At 40.7% G+C, this 17,675-nt stretch overlaps 1 protein-coding gene across 1 annotated transcript in view; it reads left to right on the top strand.

The window, feature by feature from the left end:
* Positions 1-17,675, top strand: part of pappaa (pregnancy-associated plasma protein A, pappalysin 1a) — an 87,410-nt gene that overhangs the window by 52,145 nt on the left and 17,590 nt on the right. The window contains exons 11-19 of the mRNA XM_035667726.1: positions 287-397; positions 945-1,080; positions 1,591-1,804; positions 4,857-5,031; positions 12,217-12,400; positions 12,565-12,766; positions 12,888-13,092; positions 13,856-14,003; positions 14,331-14,446. Of these exons, the coding sequence (XP_035523619.1) occupies positions 287-397; positions 945-1,080; positions 1,591-1,804; positions 4,857-5,031; positions 12,217-12,400; positions 12,565-12,766; positions 12,888-13,092; positions 13,856-14,003; positions 14,331-14,446 (1,491 nt within the window). The remainder of the gene's footprint in view (positions 1-286; positions 398-944; positions 1,081-1,590; positions 1,805-4,856; positions 5,032-12,216; positions 12,401-12,564; positions 12,767-12,887; positions 13,093-13,855; positions 14,004-14,330; positions 14,447-17,675) is intronic.

Consider the following 17,675-nt stretch of genomic DNA (forward strand, 5'->3'; position numbering starts at 1 on the left):
ATAATACAGACAGAATTGTAAAAAAAAAAACGTTCCTAAAAATATCAGGAAAACTCATCACTGGTGCAATATTCACAGGAAATAATCTGCTCAAAATTAAACAGATTAGGTTTTTCCATGTAAGTACAACCAAAGATGTCACATGAGAGACAGATTTTCTTCTTCTTACTTCTCTATGTGTATGATAAGTCTTTGGACCTACAAAATGGAAAAAAATACTTTAGGCTTAAAGGCTTTAGTTAGAAGGATACCTACAAAATTACCCTTTTCTCTTATGTTTCCACAGACATGTCAGTCCAAGGTGTTTGATCTATCAGATGGAGTATCCCAGTATGCATGGTTCCCATGTCGTGAGGCCCATGTGGCTGCTTGGGGATATCCTAACTATTTTCTCAAGGTAAGACCTATCTGAAAAGGCTGATGCACAAAAATAATGTCTTCACAGGATTAAAATACATTACTGAGAAAAAAAAGTTTTATTGCTTTGTTGAGTGGTTTACATGATTAATGACCTTCTAGTTTTCTAGTCAGGATGATTTATTCTATAGGATGCCTGATTTTACTGGAAATTCATAGATAGTTTTTTTAAAAGGAATGCCCAACGATAATAATGTACACGAAATTGCCAGTGCCAGTATAATGAGATAATTAATGAGGCTAGATAGTGTTGTGGAGTTCCCTGCCCTCAGCCCATTCCATTCTGGTACAGCATGTAGTGCATTATAACACCATCACTGTGGTGACTGAGAGAGTACAACACTCTGCAACTTAGAAACTCAAGCAAATGCAGAAGTGTTAGCACATATGATGTATGAAACCTGATTCAAATGAGGAACACATTCAGTTCTGACAGTTCCAAGAGAGAGTCACATGGGCCTCACAAGTAGATTCCAGTTACTGAAAATGTGTACTTGACTTCATACTCTTTGTTTTCCTGTATTCAGGCCCACTTTTCTCATCCAATGGTGGCAGCAGCAGTGATTATACATCTTGCTGCTGATGGGACTACCTACATTGACCAGACTCAGTGTAACATCACTGTTCAGCTGGTGGACACCAAGGAGGGCATCCATAGTCTAGGTGAGAACTATATCAGAGTACTTTTAAATTTCCCACTTGATTTAACCTTGACTGCTGAATATGACAGGGTATGAGTGGAAAGCTGAGCTCAAACTAACTTTACCTACAGTAACTAACTGCCATGTTTCTACAGTAGCCCAGAATGGACAAACCAAACACTGGCCCTAGATAGGGCTTTTCGTGTTTTTTGCACGGCCACCGTAGTTTACCCTACATGCTCGGAAGGCGAGCAATATTTACTTGTTTGCAGTTTGGAACTTCATCGCTAGATGCCACTAAATCTTACACACTGGTCCTTTAAACACATGTCACTCTCATCCGTCTGTGCATTACTCTTTCAACACCAGAAAGCTATTTAGCCCTTTAGGTTTTTTGCTCTCCTAATTCACTGTCAAGGCTTGATTAACATCTGCCACTCTGTTTCCTTTCCTGTTCTCTGTTTCTGTCACCTACTTTCCTCACCCTAATCTAAATACACGCTCTTCTCCATCCCCATTACCATCTCCACAGGTGAGTGGCGTCTCAGCTGCCGCACAAACCCTTTGGTGATCCCAGTGAGCCACGACCTGTCAGTGGCGTTTTACCACACAAAGGCTATCCTGGTCATGTTTGCCTCGCGCCTTGTGGCCATCTCCGGCGTAGGCCTGCGCTCCTTCCAGTCCTTCGACCCCATCACGATAAGTGGTTGCCAGAGCAATGAGATCTACAACCCCACAGGCCAGAGGTGAGGCCCAGAAATAGGGGAAATGAAAGATTGGTGAACATGAGGCCTACATATGTTACACACACAGACATGCATATGAAATCTGAAAAGATTATGTGCAAGAATGCAGCCACACACATGCAACTTGCACAATCTTTCACCTTTAAACTTGATTTGGAATCATGTTTTTCCAGGTCTCTAAATAGGTATACATGTGATATGTAGTCAAAAACCATAGTTTATTCTGACTATTCCCACGAAAAGAGAAAGGAGAAGCATGTGCTAATGATGCCAACAAGTTGTTTAATGTTATATATATATATGGTAGTAAAACGAACATTCTATGTAACAAATATAATATTACTGAAAATTTTCAATTGATTTGGACCTGTTGCTAAGTTCCACAAATTTCCAACAATAGAGCCGCCGCTCCCTCCAGCACTAAATCTTGTTTACCACCCTAGTTTGTTTTGTATTGAGTTCGGCTGAAGTGCACGCTGCACACAAACATTCTTTTTCTTTCCAAAGTCCTGCCAAAGTGGACATGTTTTGCACTCCACAGAAGTTATTTTCTTAATTAAATAAATTACTTGTCCGTCATCGTAACAGCTGCAAACCCAGCATCTGCTCCAGGAAATAAAGATCAAATTTGAGTAAAAAGCCCTTAGCCCATAGCAGTTATTGAAGACATTTCTAAGAGCTGTTGGCAAGCCCGCTTAAAAATAATTAACACCTATTTAGCTGCAAACTCGCATTTTTTTTGTCTCCAGTAACTTTTAATTTTATTTTCTAACCGTATGATGTCAAGTCTCTCCCACAAATATAGCTAAACCAGACCACACATGCACAAGGACTCACAATTTACCAATTTCCACACCACTGTCATGCATGAGACAATTCATACTGCTGATGCTCCCACAACCCTTTCAACAAGAAATGCACTAATAAACACCACAATACACAAAGAATGGATGGTTAGGGGGTCTGTGCAGAGAGATAGAGCTGTTTGTGGCTTTTGTTGTGTGCCAGTGAGACATCCAAGAACACCTAAATAGATTAAAACTGCTGTGTATCTGCATCAGCCAGGAAATTGTTTGTTACTGCACACACAGACTAGTTGCTTTCTCCCAGAGTTCTCGCTGACTTTCATTTCTTTCAAATTCTCTCCACATCATCTAATTTCCAATGGCTCTTGAAAACTAATGTTTTTTATGATGGCGAGTCCGCCAGACCAGTTTTGACTTGGAACATGCCACAAGCTGAATATTATAATATAGTACTATGATCAGTTATTATTTACCGTTCTGTCCTTACAACATCAGTGGAGAATCCTGGCTCGGCCTCTTTGTCTTTTTATGTCATTTATCTGTTTCCTCTCTTTAATTGACTTCAGTTCATCATCTGCGTTCTGTCGTTTATAACAAACTTTCCAAATTTCTAGTCTCTCTTCTCCATTTTTATCTCCCTGTGTTTTCACTTCCTTATTCTCATTCTCTCTCCCTGCTTTTCCATATCTCCCCCCCTTCATCATATGTTATCCCATGCTGTCTTCTCATCCTTCACTTTCACGTCATCCTCCTCTCCCTCTAACTGTTTGCCATCTCCTTCTCCTTAATTCTCCCCTTTCTGTGCCTCCTGCTCCCGCTTTCACTCTCTCATTCTCCTGGGCTGTGCAGCACATTTCCCGTAATACTTATGCCTCCACGAAACACCACATCCCTTTTTCCCTGAGTTGTTAACAACAGGAGCTATTAACATGAGTCAGTTTTATGTCCCATGCTTGTCTGCAAATGCATGCACATGTATGTTTTCCCTTTTCTCTCAGTTTTTCACACCCTTTTTGTTCTTACTTTAATGTTTTTTCTCAATTTCTATGCTCATCACCCCTTTTTTTGTTCTGTTCTCCCTTGTCCATTCAGTTCTTCTTTTTGTCGTACATACTATTCTATGGTAGTGTATACTGTACTTCTCATTTACATGGGAGGTGGATAGTTTTCCAGGTAGTTAATTGTAATTTATGTCAGAAATTCCAGACTGACTAGCATAAAACCACAAAGAGATTTTGTTCCTAGCCAAAGTGTCCACAGTGGAGGCTTCTAGGCTTCTAGGCTTCTCTAGTTTGTCCTCAAAAAGCCTAGACATAAGGGACAGCTGGTCTTGTGCTTTATGAACACTTGTCACCTGCTCAGCTTAGCATCTTGTCAACACAAGACTTTTAATTATAAGCTTAGAATTTTACTAAGAGTTTATTTGGTTATACTGTTACTTGTTCTCTGTTCGGAGGGAGAGTGAGGAAGGACACAAGGAATAGGGGGATCGAAGGTTTGGATAATTAAAAATAGAGAGAAAAAGCATAGAAAAGTGAAAGCTTATGTCTGCAACAGAAGCAGTAAAACAAACGGATGAAAAGAGAAAAATAGAGATTCCATTCTCACAGGAGCAAGTTTAACAATGTTCCTCCAGACCTGTATTTTCTTACATCCTCTCTCTCCCTGTGCCCCCATACCTTCCCCTCTTTCTTTCTCTCTCTCTCTCTCCCTCTTTCTCTGTCGGCTTCATAAGGGAACCCTATACTGTCGAATGTGGACTGTTGTAAAAAGGTGCCTTGGGCATCCAAGCATTCCAAGACCATTAAATGCCTTCTCCATCAGGCTACCAACATACAGCTGTGACCAAACTCTGCCATTGTAGCCTGCACATAATATATATCCTGTCGCTCTGAATTCAAAAAGTACACTCTCCTGTGTGTGTGTGTGTGTGCGCACACAGACACCCCTTTCATGTGCATAGCAAATATGGCAATCTTTTTTCCATGTGGTTTATTGATTTGATATGTTAAGCAGTCATTGATGGATGGATGTGGTTGACTCAATGCGTAGCTTTTCTGTGAGCAAATGTGTGACGGTTTCCATGTTAGAGTGTCTGCAGTGTTATTTTATACACAAAATTTATGTTGGTTGTAACTTTAAATGTGATTTTTGGTTTCTTTCTCCTTCTCTCTCTCTTCCCCTCTCACTTTCTTTTACCAACCCCCCCACCCCACACACACACACACACACATTCTCACTTGTAGTTGTGTACACTATTCGTGCGAAGCCATTGACTGCCAGGAACCCTTAATCCGCAATGCAGAGCTCAAGTGCAGTAGCCCTGGCCGCCACTTCTACAATGGAGACCGCTGCACCATCTCCTGCAACTCTGGATACGTCCTGCAAATCCACCAGGATGACGACATCATAAAGAGCCAGGTAAACACACTACACACACAGGCAGTCAAAGAGTTCAGTGCACAAATAGGCACAAGGATGCATAAATGTACACATGCAAACACTTAAGTGCAAAAGCATTTCTGCAGCATATGGGAGAATGCGTGCAAACATGAATTTGTGAATGCACAGATGAAGATGCATTGATGCACACTCGCTCACACTCAAGTACACAAATGGCCATAAGAGGGAAGTGCAAACATGCTTTTCTCCTCTCTGTCTCTGCATTTATTTTGTCACCTGCAAAAACTAGGCTTGGCACGGCAAGCCTCCAGGGACAATGACATCATGAACATCCAGGTAGATGAGTGCTACACTGAGGAGTGGAGACGCCCCTCCTGCTGGCTTGATACACATATACAAACGCCCGTGCGCACACACACACACACACACACGCGCGTGCGTGCGCGCGCACACACACACACACACACAGAGCACATTTTCTGTACAAGCACAGACATAATAGTGTTTAGTCTCTTGCTGAGCATACTGCACCATCACCTCAAACAGTCACTTTGTACCGCTACTCCACCGGGACGATGACATCATCGCATAGTGTCTGCTCCCTCTCCCTCCCTCGCTCCATCCCTGCTCATTCCGCACACATTGAAGTCTCTTTTAAAGGGCAGAGATTTGCTACCGCTCTCACACAGCAGCACACATTAACTGCTTCCATGTAGATACCAACACACATACAGCAAAGTACAGGCAATCTCCTGCATAAACAGGACACAGATGCGGACAGCTAACAGTATACACACAGATGCATGCACACCACAAGTAAACAAACAAACAAGGTAGTTGACACCACATCGTAAACCTTTTGGATTAGGGCCAAACTGCTGTAAAGGCCATATAAACGCTTTATCCTTCTCCACGGCTCTGTAAAGCAGTCTGCAAGACAATCTATTAATGCTCCCTCAGAGAGATGGGCGGTTCAGAGAACAAGGTAAATTTTGTTTTTGTGTGTATTTCAGTCTGGAACTGTAAATGTGGAAGTGTTTGTGTGTGAGGGTGAATTGGAGTAACGGACAAAAACATTTACAAAAAGACCCAGAGAGGAGAAAGTAAAAGAGAGTGGGGAATAATGAGTCTTTCTTGGTATTTGGTCATGATTCTGACCTTAACAATGTGTTATTTCTCCTATCTTTCACATAGCTGTTGCTGGGATCTGTAACTCGTCATAATTAGAGGGTTTTTATAACTGCAAAGTCGTTTAGCTGTTCCTCTGTCCACTACATGGCTTTCTTCACACATGCACATGTATACTGTATTTGCACACAGAAAGTATGGGTGTACATGCACGGAAGCACATTTACATCCACATCTATACATACTGTATGTACAAACACTATCGAAATAGTTCTGCATTGAGTCTGCACAGACCTATAATTGCATTAGATTTTGATTGACAGTGCACTATGTGGCTATTCATCAATGTCCTTTTCAGAGAGGGAGAGGCAGGAAAGTACAGAGAATGTGGGGGACAGGAGAGAATAGAAAAAGAAAGTAGGGCTGTGCCAAATATCATTTTTTTAAACTTTGTCACAAATGATGACTGACAGTTCAAAGGTATTTGGAGGACCTGTTATCTATGAATAACTTTTGGCAATCATTCACTTCGCTAAAAGACATCTGGTCTGTTTTGTTGGTTTAATATTAAATTAGCATTTTGCTGTTGTTTCTAACTAACAGCACTTTGCAGAATTAGATATATTTCTTGTGAAATTAAGATTAATTTCCTAATTGGATACCAAGATATTGAATGTTTTTAGATGTGATAAAATAGTACCTGTGACCATAACTGTGCGAAATGGCCCATGCCATGCTTGTGTATATATATATATATACATTATATATATAATGATATATATACATATATAAATATTATTATATATAGTATACTAATATATTATACTATATATATATATATATACATAAGTCCTTCCTCCCTAAGTCCTGAAATATTTTTAAGCTCAGCCATGTAATGTCAGCAAGGACAAATAAATCACTATGCGCAGTTGACATGCCACTGTTAAAAAAAATTATGCTGCATACTAGATGTGCAGACTGAATGATGTTTATAATTACCATAACAGAATCCAATCCTCTTTTAACTCACCCTGTCTGCCATAGCACGAGTGCCTTATATTACTAGCTTGTTGATCCATTTCAAGTCCAGTCTTTTATCCTCAAAGAGTGAAACAATTTGCTGGGAAATGATTTCACCAGTTGCGCATCCCTCCAGGGGCAGTAGAAGTCTCCTCCCAAAAGCCTTTGTAAGTTGGAACGCAGAAACAGTCTCACTGCGAACAAACACATGGGCACCATTCAGTATAAAGTTTGATTTGTTTGTCCGATCACTTAAATTGTCATTTTTGACAAGTGCTTTTCTTTGTTTTGAAAGTAGCATGCATATTTTTGATACAGGTTTCATTGCTAGCTGCGGAATCCAGCGGGGACAGCTGTATGTTGTTTCTTTGAGCAGCGGCACAGCTGTTCAACTGTACGACTACAGGACAGAATCTGACAAACAGGACAATAGAGATTTGAAAGAAACACAGGCCGCATCCATTTGAGATCAAATGTACTCTAATAAAGGAAATGTGCTTAATGTCAATTAGTTACAGGAATTAGTAAAAGGGGCAGTAATAAATCAATTTAACCAGGTTCACAGAGTACATCTGTTCTCATCTTCCCCTCAGATGTGGTGACAGTCGAAAATTGAATATAAAAAGTGAATTTGAAGTTAAACAACAAAAATGTAACAAAATAAAACAGAAAAAACTTGGCCCTTAGATTTTGCTTATCCCCTCAGTGTACATCTCTTAATTCATTTATTTCCTTCTTTTTTCAGCCACACAAGTACTTATGAAGACACACACACGCGTGAAGCACAATCTTGTCTCCTTTCATTAGCCAATTACATTCTTGTTTCATGGATGTCAAAGTGGTTTGGGGAACACCACTTTCTTAGATAATGTTATCCTCAGAAACAAATCTGTTTTCCTCACTTGCTTGGTTTGTATTTGTGTGTTTTATTGCTGTCTGTTTTCCCTATCTTTCTCTCTCTTTGAAGTGGTTAGGGAACATGGACTGCTGGAATTGAAAAAGCCAGTTTTATTTCATAGACTTCTCCTATAACAGGCTCTTTATGCTTTACCACTGTCCATCATAGCACATCAAACAAGACCATCAAACCACCATTACCTGCCCACTGTAGGATCGCCTAGCCACTTTTTTTAAACGCCTAATAGATTCTCTACAGGTATCGTCAAATTGATGACGAAAAACACATTTAGAAATAACCCTGGCTATAACATGAGCCATTATAATAGATAAATGATAGGCCTATTAAGAACCATATCAACCACGGGGTAAAGTATGGATGTTCTCATGCATGGTGTTTCTGTGGAAAGAGGATATGCATGTAAAGTACTGTATTAGAAGTACTTTTGCCTTTGACCTTCATCGAGGCACTGGGCTGAGAGCTGGATTTGATCCAGAGGTGCTGCGCTGAAGCTAGTAAGGATGGGTCGAATGCAGAGGACGAATATCACCATGGTTATTAATAAAGTATACGTTAAATGCATTCAAAGAACTTATCCCAGGCTAACATCCATTTAGCTTAGTGTATGTGCAGTAGGTTATGTATTGGTAGCTCCCTAACAAGAATGTTGTGGAGTGTCGTTTTCTGCTTTGGTACTGTTTAAAAGCATTGGAAACAAACCTAAAAAATACCCAGAAGTCAATAAGCTTCTCATTACGAATGATGGTGTTTTTGGTTTTGGTTATTTTACATGATAGATGGTGTCACACTTCCATGCACCAATTAGAGTTTTTCTTATGTTGCCAGGGCACTGTCAATCAAATCTAATCCAGTCACACCCACACAGTCCAGATGAAGCAGATACGTTTTTGATCTCTTTGTGATCTTAAATATGATTGTTGCTGATTTAGTGAAGGCTGTGCATTGTCTCTGCATTGTTGATGTTGAGGTGGGTCAGTTGCATGGTTGGTACCAGGTAATTAGCAAGGTGCCCTCCTAATTGGATGAATACGTGGATACAAATTCCAGTGCCCTCATCTGTAATGAAGAGAGGTCAGACTTATAGAGCCCATGCCTGTACTCCATGCCCCCTAATAGAAAGTGTGTGTAAAGGAATTGCTCTCTTTTTGGAAAAAATTGTAGATGTTTATTAATGCAAACTCATACTTCTTCCACTCAAAACCAAAGCTCTCACATGGTGGTTTGTAACACAACTTGGTCTGAAATTGACTCTTTCCAGGCTAACGTGGTTATCATTTAAAAAAACTAACCCTCCCAGAATTTTATGTGCTTAGAAGCATGTGTGCTTCTTAGTACTGTTAGATTCTCAGTAACACCCAGCCGCACATTACTGTTCTGAAAACATTCTTGTCCAGAATTATTAACTGTTGATTTTTTTTTTACCAGAAAGTGTGTGTATTCCAGGCAAAAAAAAACTCACTGCTTCTAAGTAAAGCTGATTCTTCTTTCTCCAAAACTGTTTTATAAGGGCTTTTCCATGAGGAATAGGCAATGATAAATTATACTTAAACACATAAGCACATACAAAAAGTATAGTAATACCACACAGTTGCACATACGTGTAGATTGGCACAGTTGTTATAGTATTACTTAGTAGTGGAATTGTGTACCATCCAAGCTAAGGTAAACCCCTAAGTTGAAGGAAAAGGCTGTCAGTCCATTTGTCTGTTAGTCTGTCTGGCTTGAATTAGGTAGAGTAGCCAAAGGTTGTTAAAATCGCTTCTGGAAGAGAAATAGTCAGCTGTAAATTTTTAAAAGGAAGGAAAATTCCCACATATTTACACACACACACAGTACATACAGACACATAACCCTATATACACTCATACACTTGGGGATATATGCTTGATTAAATGCGAAAACAGCTCATGGCAGATGTACGTCGATGTTAAATGTGTTCCTGTGTGTGTTTGTGTGCTTCTGTGTGTTCACGTGCATACACTTGTCCACAGTTTTACACACACATGTTTTAGGATGGGCAAAACGTGTAACGTTAACACACACATACACAATTTCACAAACTCACTTAACATTCCGTTTGCACACATATTTACAGTCAGTGCATTAACACCGAATAGATCCTTCCACATTTCTTCCACGCAGACTTTGTTCACAACCTCCCATCATGATTGACTCATTCAAATCTACACCCAGTGATTTTTTAGCAGGAACTCACATGTGATGCATATGTTACTTTGTTGGATATCCAAATATGAAAGGAGCTCATTTATTTAGAGGGAACCTGATACTGTTATGCAGTATAATATAATGGGATCAAGATGAAAGATAGAAATACATGGAAAGAGAGAGAAGGTTATGAAGCAATAGATACGTAATGCTAACTGAGTCCAGCTTGTGTGGCCTTCATGTTTGGCTACTCTTAAAAAAGATGTGTGTAATTAGAGTTAACCAAAACAGGGGTAGAATGTAACTCATGGTAAAACACAGGTTTCCCTTTTATTTTTTGTTCTGAGGAGGAAAGTCAAAATGATTGAGCTCTCACAGCTTTGTTGTGAGATTTCTTGGCACCGCTATCAATTTAAGCATTCTTGTTGCGTTACATGGTGCTATTTAATGGAAGAGGATGAAAACAGTTGAGGTTTGGATGAGGCACTGGCTCCTCATTTTGGTCTCATCTCTGCAAATATCATACCACAAGCCAAATAATTTACAGGAATCAGGCTAATAGGAAATAGACCTAAGATCAGGAAAAAAAAAGTTCAGGAACAAGAGATTGCCATTTTGAAATGTAATGTTTTGTAAACATTCTGGTTGCCACTGCTGTTTCCAGGAACTCATATAGCAGCAAATGCTAGGTCCTTAATGCTATATTCTTTGCACAATCTCATCACTCTTGATCAGGAATGGTTACACACTGATATGTGTACAGGGTGTATAAACACAAGTTTATACACAGACACACAATGAATGCAAGACATGTGGCTAGTCTGTCAGACCTTGCCAGGTCATAGCTCCTGAATGGCTGCTGTTTCTAATCAAGGGCTATTCTTTATGATAGTTCCATAACGGGAATGGAAAGGATGTTAATCTATTATACTAGGTCTTAAATTGTGCTGTAAGACTTGAGCTTGTCTTTGTTTGTCATAGTAGAGTGGTGTTACCAATGTTGGGTTTGACTCCTGGCCTGAGTTCATTTCTTGCGGATTTTTCATGTTCTCCCCATGTGTGGATTTCCTCTGGGTTCTCCAGTTTCCTCCCACATTCCAACAACATGTAAGGGCCCAATCGCACAGGATACACTCTGTAGGCTTGAAAATGTCAGGCAGCCTGCCTTGACTTTGAGAAACTTGCAATGAAAGAAAAACAGGAAAAGTTGCAAAATTGCATAGTTGACTACTGTTAACCACTAAGCCATGAAGCATTGTTAATGACATTAGCTAGCTTAACAAAGAAAAAAATGCACCCATGGCACTAATTTTTCTATGAAGTTAGTGTGTTTCATTTTACCCTGTTTTAGCAAAAGGCACCTGTCATTTTTCCCCTCAATTTTCTTTGTTTCCCACCTAACAGCGAAAGAGATTGATTGCATAGCATTACCTGAATGTGATTTCTGTTGGGTGTAGTAAAGGTCATATGTCAAAATATATAACCATAACTTCTTTTTTGTATCATGATTACTCAGAAACCCACACGTTGGTGTTCCAGTTGTGGAAGATTCCACCTCTGTGTATATGTGTTTCTCAGAAGTTGTCACACTTCCACCAAAGTCAGTCTGTTTTGTGTTAGGGCTGATTGTGCAGTTGTTGGATATCAGTTGTCGGAGTGGCATGACCTTACAAATGCTATCAGCAGTTACTTGAGCTGCTGGGTATAGCCTGGGAGGCTTACTGACATACAGTAAACTAAGCCTGATCGAGCTTTGTTAGGTTACACAATGATTAGAGAATGATTGCTGAATTGCTGTAGTCATTTTTTGTGAGGTAAACATTTATAGGATGTGTGTGGGACATCAATCTGTCGCAAATTAATGCTAGTGTCAACGCGTACCTATACATATGGCCAACTCCAAAATAGGTCTAATCTATTTATTTGTCCCTATCTGACATTCATTCAAGATACCTTGTCTTATTTTCCAGTCGGACTCTTCAGTGACTATAACCTGTGCAAATGGGAAGTGGAACAAACAGGTGTCCTGTGAGCCTGTGGACTGTGGTCTACCAGATAAATACCATGTTCATCCTGCCCATTTCAAATTCCCTGAAGGCACTACCTACGGCAAGAAGAGCACCTTTCAGTGTCGAGAACCTGCCCAGCTCGTAGGTGAGATGCATAGTCGAGCAGTAACGGCACGTTTCATATCCTCTTCTTCGATCTACACATTTTCATCTGTTTCTTTTTAATTTATCCTCTTTTGATTTCCTTTTTCAAATTCACTGACTAACACTGAATTGGCTTTCTTCTCCTTTTTCCTTTTTTTCCCTCAGGTACAAACAACACTCTTACCTGCCTAGAAGACGGCCTGTGGTCCTTCCCAGAGGCTCTTTGTGAGCTTCGCTGCCCAGCCCCTCCTCCTGTACCTAATGCCGTGCTACAGACCAAGCGCTGCAATGAGACAGGCCTCAAAGTGGGCACACTCTGCAAGTACAAGTGCAAGCCAGGCTACCATGTCACCAACAAACCTAAGAGGTAAAGAAAGACAAATAAAAACAGTTGTTTGATTATGGTGTCCTATTGATTTTAAGGCATGAAATCAGCTCCTTTTGAAGGCAGTTTATATGAACATATAAACCTCGTCCTTTCCCTTTAGGCGCGCATTTAAGCGCCAATGCACAGAGGATGGCAGCTGGCTAGAGGGGGCATGTGAGCCAGTGACTTGTGATCCCCCACCTCCCATCTTCCACGGCTCCTATCACTGTACCGACGGCTTCCGCTTTGACAGCGTCTGCAGACTCAACTGCTCTGATCCTGCCGGTAATACTGCTATCGCCACCGCAGGAGGCTCTGCCCATACGGTGAGGCTGCTGCACGCTCCATGCAAGCAGGTCTGTCCATCTCTTTCCTCTCTGTCTATTCTTGCTTTACCTATATGTTTGTCTTCTTTTTGTCATGTGTATAAAGAGTAGACATTCTCTCCTTTTCTCCCTTCTTTGCATCCTTACTGTTTTTCACATTTATCAAGTCAGAACACGACATAGAAGTAGCGAAAGATCATCAAAATGAATACTGTATAATCCATTAGAAGCAATTGTATTTGTTGTATATTTAGCAGACCCTTCACTATGCAGTATTAGTCTACTGCATATACATTATTGCAAGCATATTCTTATCTAATACCATATAGGTATTACATGCTCATGATAGCTAATGATAAGATAAAGAATTAATGAGTAAAAAACATTTTTAACCAAATACACCCACTATCCTCGCCGTTTTATCTGATACTAATTACTTCTTACACTGCCCTCACTGTCTGAATGCTTCTCTCTCACTGCCTGTCTCTCTCCCTGTCTCCCTTAGTCCTACTCAATTTGACGCCATGCTAATTAGATTGCTATTGATTTCCAGAATAGTCCTGCTGCCACAGACTTTTGAAATGTATACACCTTTTAATCTGTTCTGCCTCTCAGGCGTTGTGGGTTGGATGCCTAATAAAAATTGGATTGTATTTCCCCCTTTGCAATGGGATGCCATCTCAATGTCCTTGGCCTGCTAGTGTTTGCGTGTCAATGTATATGTGTATGATTGTTTGTTAGTCAATATATGTGTTATTTTCAGGGCGCAGCATCCAATGTGATTCGCTGTAGGAAGGATGGAAACTGGACAGGGTCATTCCGCCTATGCCCACACAGCAAAGGCCAGTGTTCTTTACCTCAAAACCTCCATTATAGCCTACAGTACTCATGCAAGCGAGGACACGGCATAGGTCTGTATGCACAAGTTCACTGTTTCATAATAACAATTCAGTTTTCTTTCTGCTGATTACTCACAGCTTTTGTTAAGTGTGCCATTATTCTTTATTGTTTGCATTACTCATTCCTTTTCAGTTTGTCCTGTTTTTAATCATTTTAATTTGTTCTTCATTATGTGACCTAGTTCACTGAATATCACGGAAATTCATAACTGTTTGAAAGTGAAAGGGGGGGGAAGGGGGTAGGATATGTCATTTTGTCTTTGATCTAGGTGTGGTTTGTGCATACTTTACTTTTATTTGGGTTTTCTGTTTCTCTCTTTCTCACACACATGCACACAGGTGAAGAGTGCGAGCTGACATGCAGAGAGAGTAACAACGATGTGGTGATCCTCCCTAGCAACATGACAGTAGAAAGTGTACTTAAAGAGCACTGGAGGAACCCGCACAAAGTCAAGGTAAGTTTGTACGTGTTTTTGTGTTCACCTTGCAGCTCTGACAGACGCACTTCACAAAGTTCTGTGATCCACAACTCCGCTGTACGGAATTTCACGCATAGAGTCAACATCCTGGCTCCATTACCCACAATGCAAAATGCCAGCTTGTGCCTATCTTTTGTGCCCGATGCCATGCAAATTGTTTGTCTTAGAGGCATGGCAACCCTTCAAACATTTGAATTCTATTTCTTGTTGGAAGTGTGAAAATCTGCTGCCCTCTTGCATCCCTGTCCTCCATATGACATATGAACTGTCTTATTGGAAGAAAAAAAAGCTACAAGGCATCTTTGGAAAGTAAGTGTTTCCCCTACACTCACAAGCAAGTAATTGTAGCATTCAATTCCCCGTGTATTTGTCTTCACCAGAAATAACCCTGAAAGAAAAAAATAAAATAAAAAAACCTCCTGCAGAATTGTTGTGAAGCATGGGGTCCCCACTACCACTGTGGCCAAGTCTTACAACCTTATCTAATGGCTAGTCATCAGTAATTGCTGTAATTTTCTGAAATAAATCTATGACGCTCACTGGTAAATGACCTAATTTGATTTAGATATACCTCACAGCTACCGACTGTACTGATTAAGTACTGTTTGCTTAAACTGGCAGATAGCAAAACACGGAGGTTAGAGGTTACGGTGGGGGAGGTCATTACACACAGAACTGTACACCTTGTCCCTGTGGGACATGCCCCATGAGATTTTTATGAAGTTTGTGGGTGGGGTCCAAAGGCGGGAGTAGGGCTATGGTGTGCATACGAGTGTGTGTGTGTGTGTGTGTGTGTGTAGAAGGCAAAAAGTACAAGACTACACCTACTCTTCTAATTTTACTCTCCCCATTTAACTTGATTAATGTCAGTGATGTGCAATTTGTTTTTAAGTGTTTATGTCAGCTTAATGCCCTTTTAGCTGTGGAGTCAGAGAGAGATCCTACTAAATAGCATCAAGTTTTGTAACTAGAGAAGGAGAAAAGAGAAGCCACGGCCGAGTAAAGGAACACATTGTATTTCTCACTGTATTTTTTTTCCTACAACTCCTTTTGTTTTTGTTTCAGAGTCACACTGAGTCAGCAGCTTTTTGTGGTGGATGTTGGGAGAGAGGGGTGGCTCGGGCCACGTGGACATGAAATGATCTGTTTTTCATGGATTTGTGTAATTGATCTGATTTGTGCTCAGTGGTAATTTGAGACCCGAGGCTGTGTTATTGGGGGCAGTGGATAGCATAAAAGAAGTCAGAGAGGTGAGGGTGCTCGGGTGAGGGTTTCAGAGGGGTGAGTGTTTTAGACATGCACCAGGGTATGGAGGTTGGAGAAGGAAGAGTTTTTGCTGGTAGTGTACCCTTAAATATTTGTCATGTTTTGTCCTCTTTGACCTATCAATTGAGACATTACAAATAGATTGTTCCTGTCTTGATAAACGTAATGCTAAGGAGAGTCAATTTCATCACATACGCACACATATGCGCCAGCACAAGCTACTCCTTTTCCAATAGTAATCGAAAGGATTACAAACATCCCAATGATAAACAGACAGACATTTCCTTATGGCATAATCATTCAGTCATTTGTTGGACGTTTACATTTGCAGTTACACTAATAAAAAGTGTAAGGGATCCTTTATGGTCCATAAATTGGATTCTAGCAGCAGAAAAATAGATGCAACTTAAAATTAAATAAACAGCCAATGGCTAAGCAGAACAGATGCATATGGCTGAGATATAAGAAATGCATAGGGCTGTCATGAAATGTTTTTAAGAAACAAGAACGGGAAGAGGCTTCCGTGGAGGAAAAAGAAATCAATCATTATGGCTAGCAGTTGTAGTAACAGTAGGAGTGTACATCATAGCATACTTGTAAACTCCCCTCTAGGATGGGATTCTTCATACAGTGTCTAAAAGAGAATTCATGTCCCCAAATCCACTTTCTAGTTCTACTTTGCTGAGTTGGAGGTTAATGTTTCCCACCTTAATAAGTGATGTTGATTTATTGCCTTTAAACTAGTTGTATTTTGGTTCTTAGTGTGACCCACTTAGAATTCTCTCCTGCTTCCTTACCTCCACCTCCTCCTCTTCTCTTTCCTGTCCCTCTATCTCTAACGATTCTGCGCCCCCAGCACCCTCCTCCCCCTTTATCAGCAAAATTACCCTGTCGGGCTTGCTGTGGAATTAGTCATTTTCTACATGACATGACCTCGTCTGTGGTGGCGCTGAGATAGGGATCTATTTTTATGTGGTATCAGCGCCCCGGGGAGGCTTCAGAGGGTGAGGATCCTATACGTAGTGAGGGGTGAGGCCAGGCCACAATCATGGATTATCATGATTTACGGCCTTGCTGAGAGAGGAAAAAAAAGAGTGAGAGAGAAAATGAGAGAGAGGGGAAGAGAAGGAGTTTCTGGATGACATCACCATAGCAGAGCATGGGAAAAAAAGAATGAAAGTACAGAAGTTGCAAAAAGTTTCACCTCTAAGACAAAAAATTTGCTTAATCTTCCCTCATACAGGGTCTAACCATCACAACCCTCACACCAACGTACACACACCACAGATGTGCCTGCATTCTGCTACTACATCGCAGTAGTAGAACAGTTACTCCCGCAGCTCTCAGTTGTCCTCAGATGTTATGTTGTTCTTTCTCTCCACCTTCAACCCCCCATCTTTCTTTTTTGCATTGATTTGCTGACAGCACTGAAATGAAAAATACCTTAGTTTGCAGCAACAAAAGAAAAGCACGTCAACTTTGAGATATTTGGACACAGGGGGTCTGAGAAATAGACCATCTGAGGTCAGCCAGTCCTCTGCAGTGGATGGCACTTTTGATCATGCACACTACTATCCGAGTCTGGAGTCACATGGATGGTGTAAACAAAACCCTTGTCCACCTGCTGGCTCGAGTAGACTTGTGCATACAACTGCCTCTACGCCTAATACACACACACAGACACACACACAGAGTCACACAGCACAGGCACACATGCGCATCCAGAGTCATGTGAATGTATGCATTCACGTTTACATTTAGTATATGCCTGCTTGAATGCATTTGCCCATGCAGGTACACATTCTATGCACAGTGCTGCCCACCTCCCTGAGCACAAATGTTTTCTGTTGCATTTCAACGAAGAGCCCAGTGGGAGAACAGGATGGGATTCCACACATTCTGGAAAGATATTTGAGTGTCTCTCTCTCTATCTCTCTCT

Source organism: Morone saxatilis, unplaced genomic scaffold (genome assembly GCF_004916995.1).
Source record: "Morone saxatilis isolate NCDOM2014 unplaced genomic scaffold, NCSU_SB_2.0 Contig21, whole genome shotgun sequence".
Lineage (NCBI taxonomy): Eukaryota > Metazoa > Chordata > Actinopteri > Moronidae > Morone > Morone saxatilis.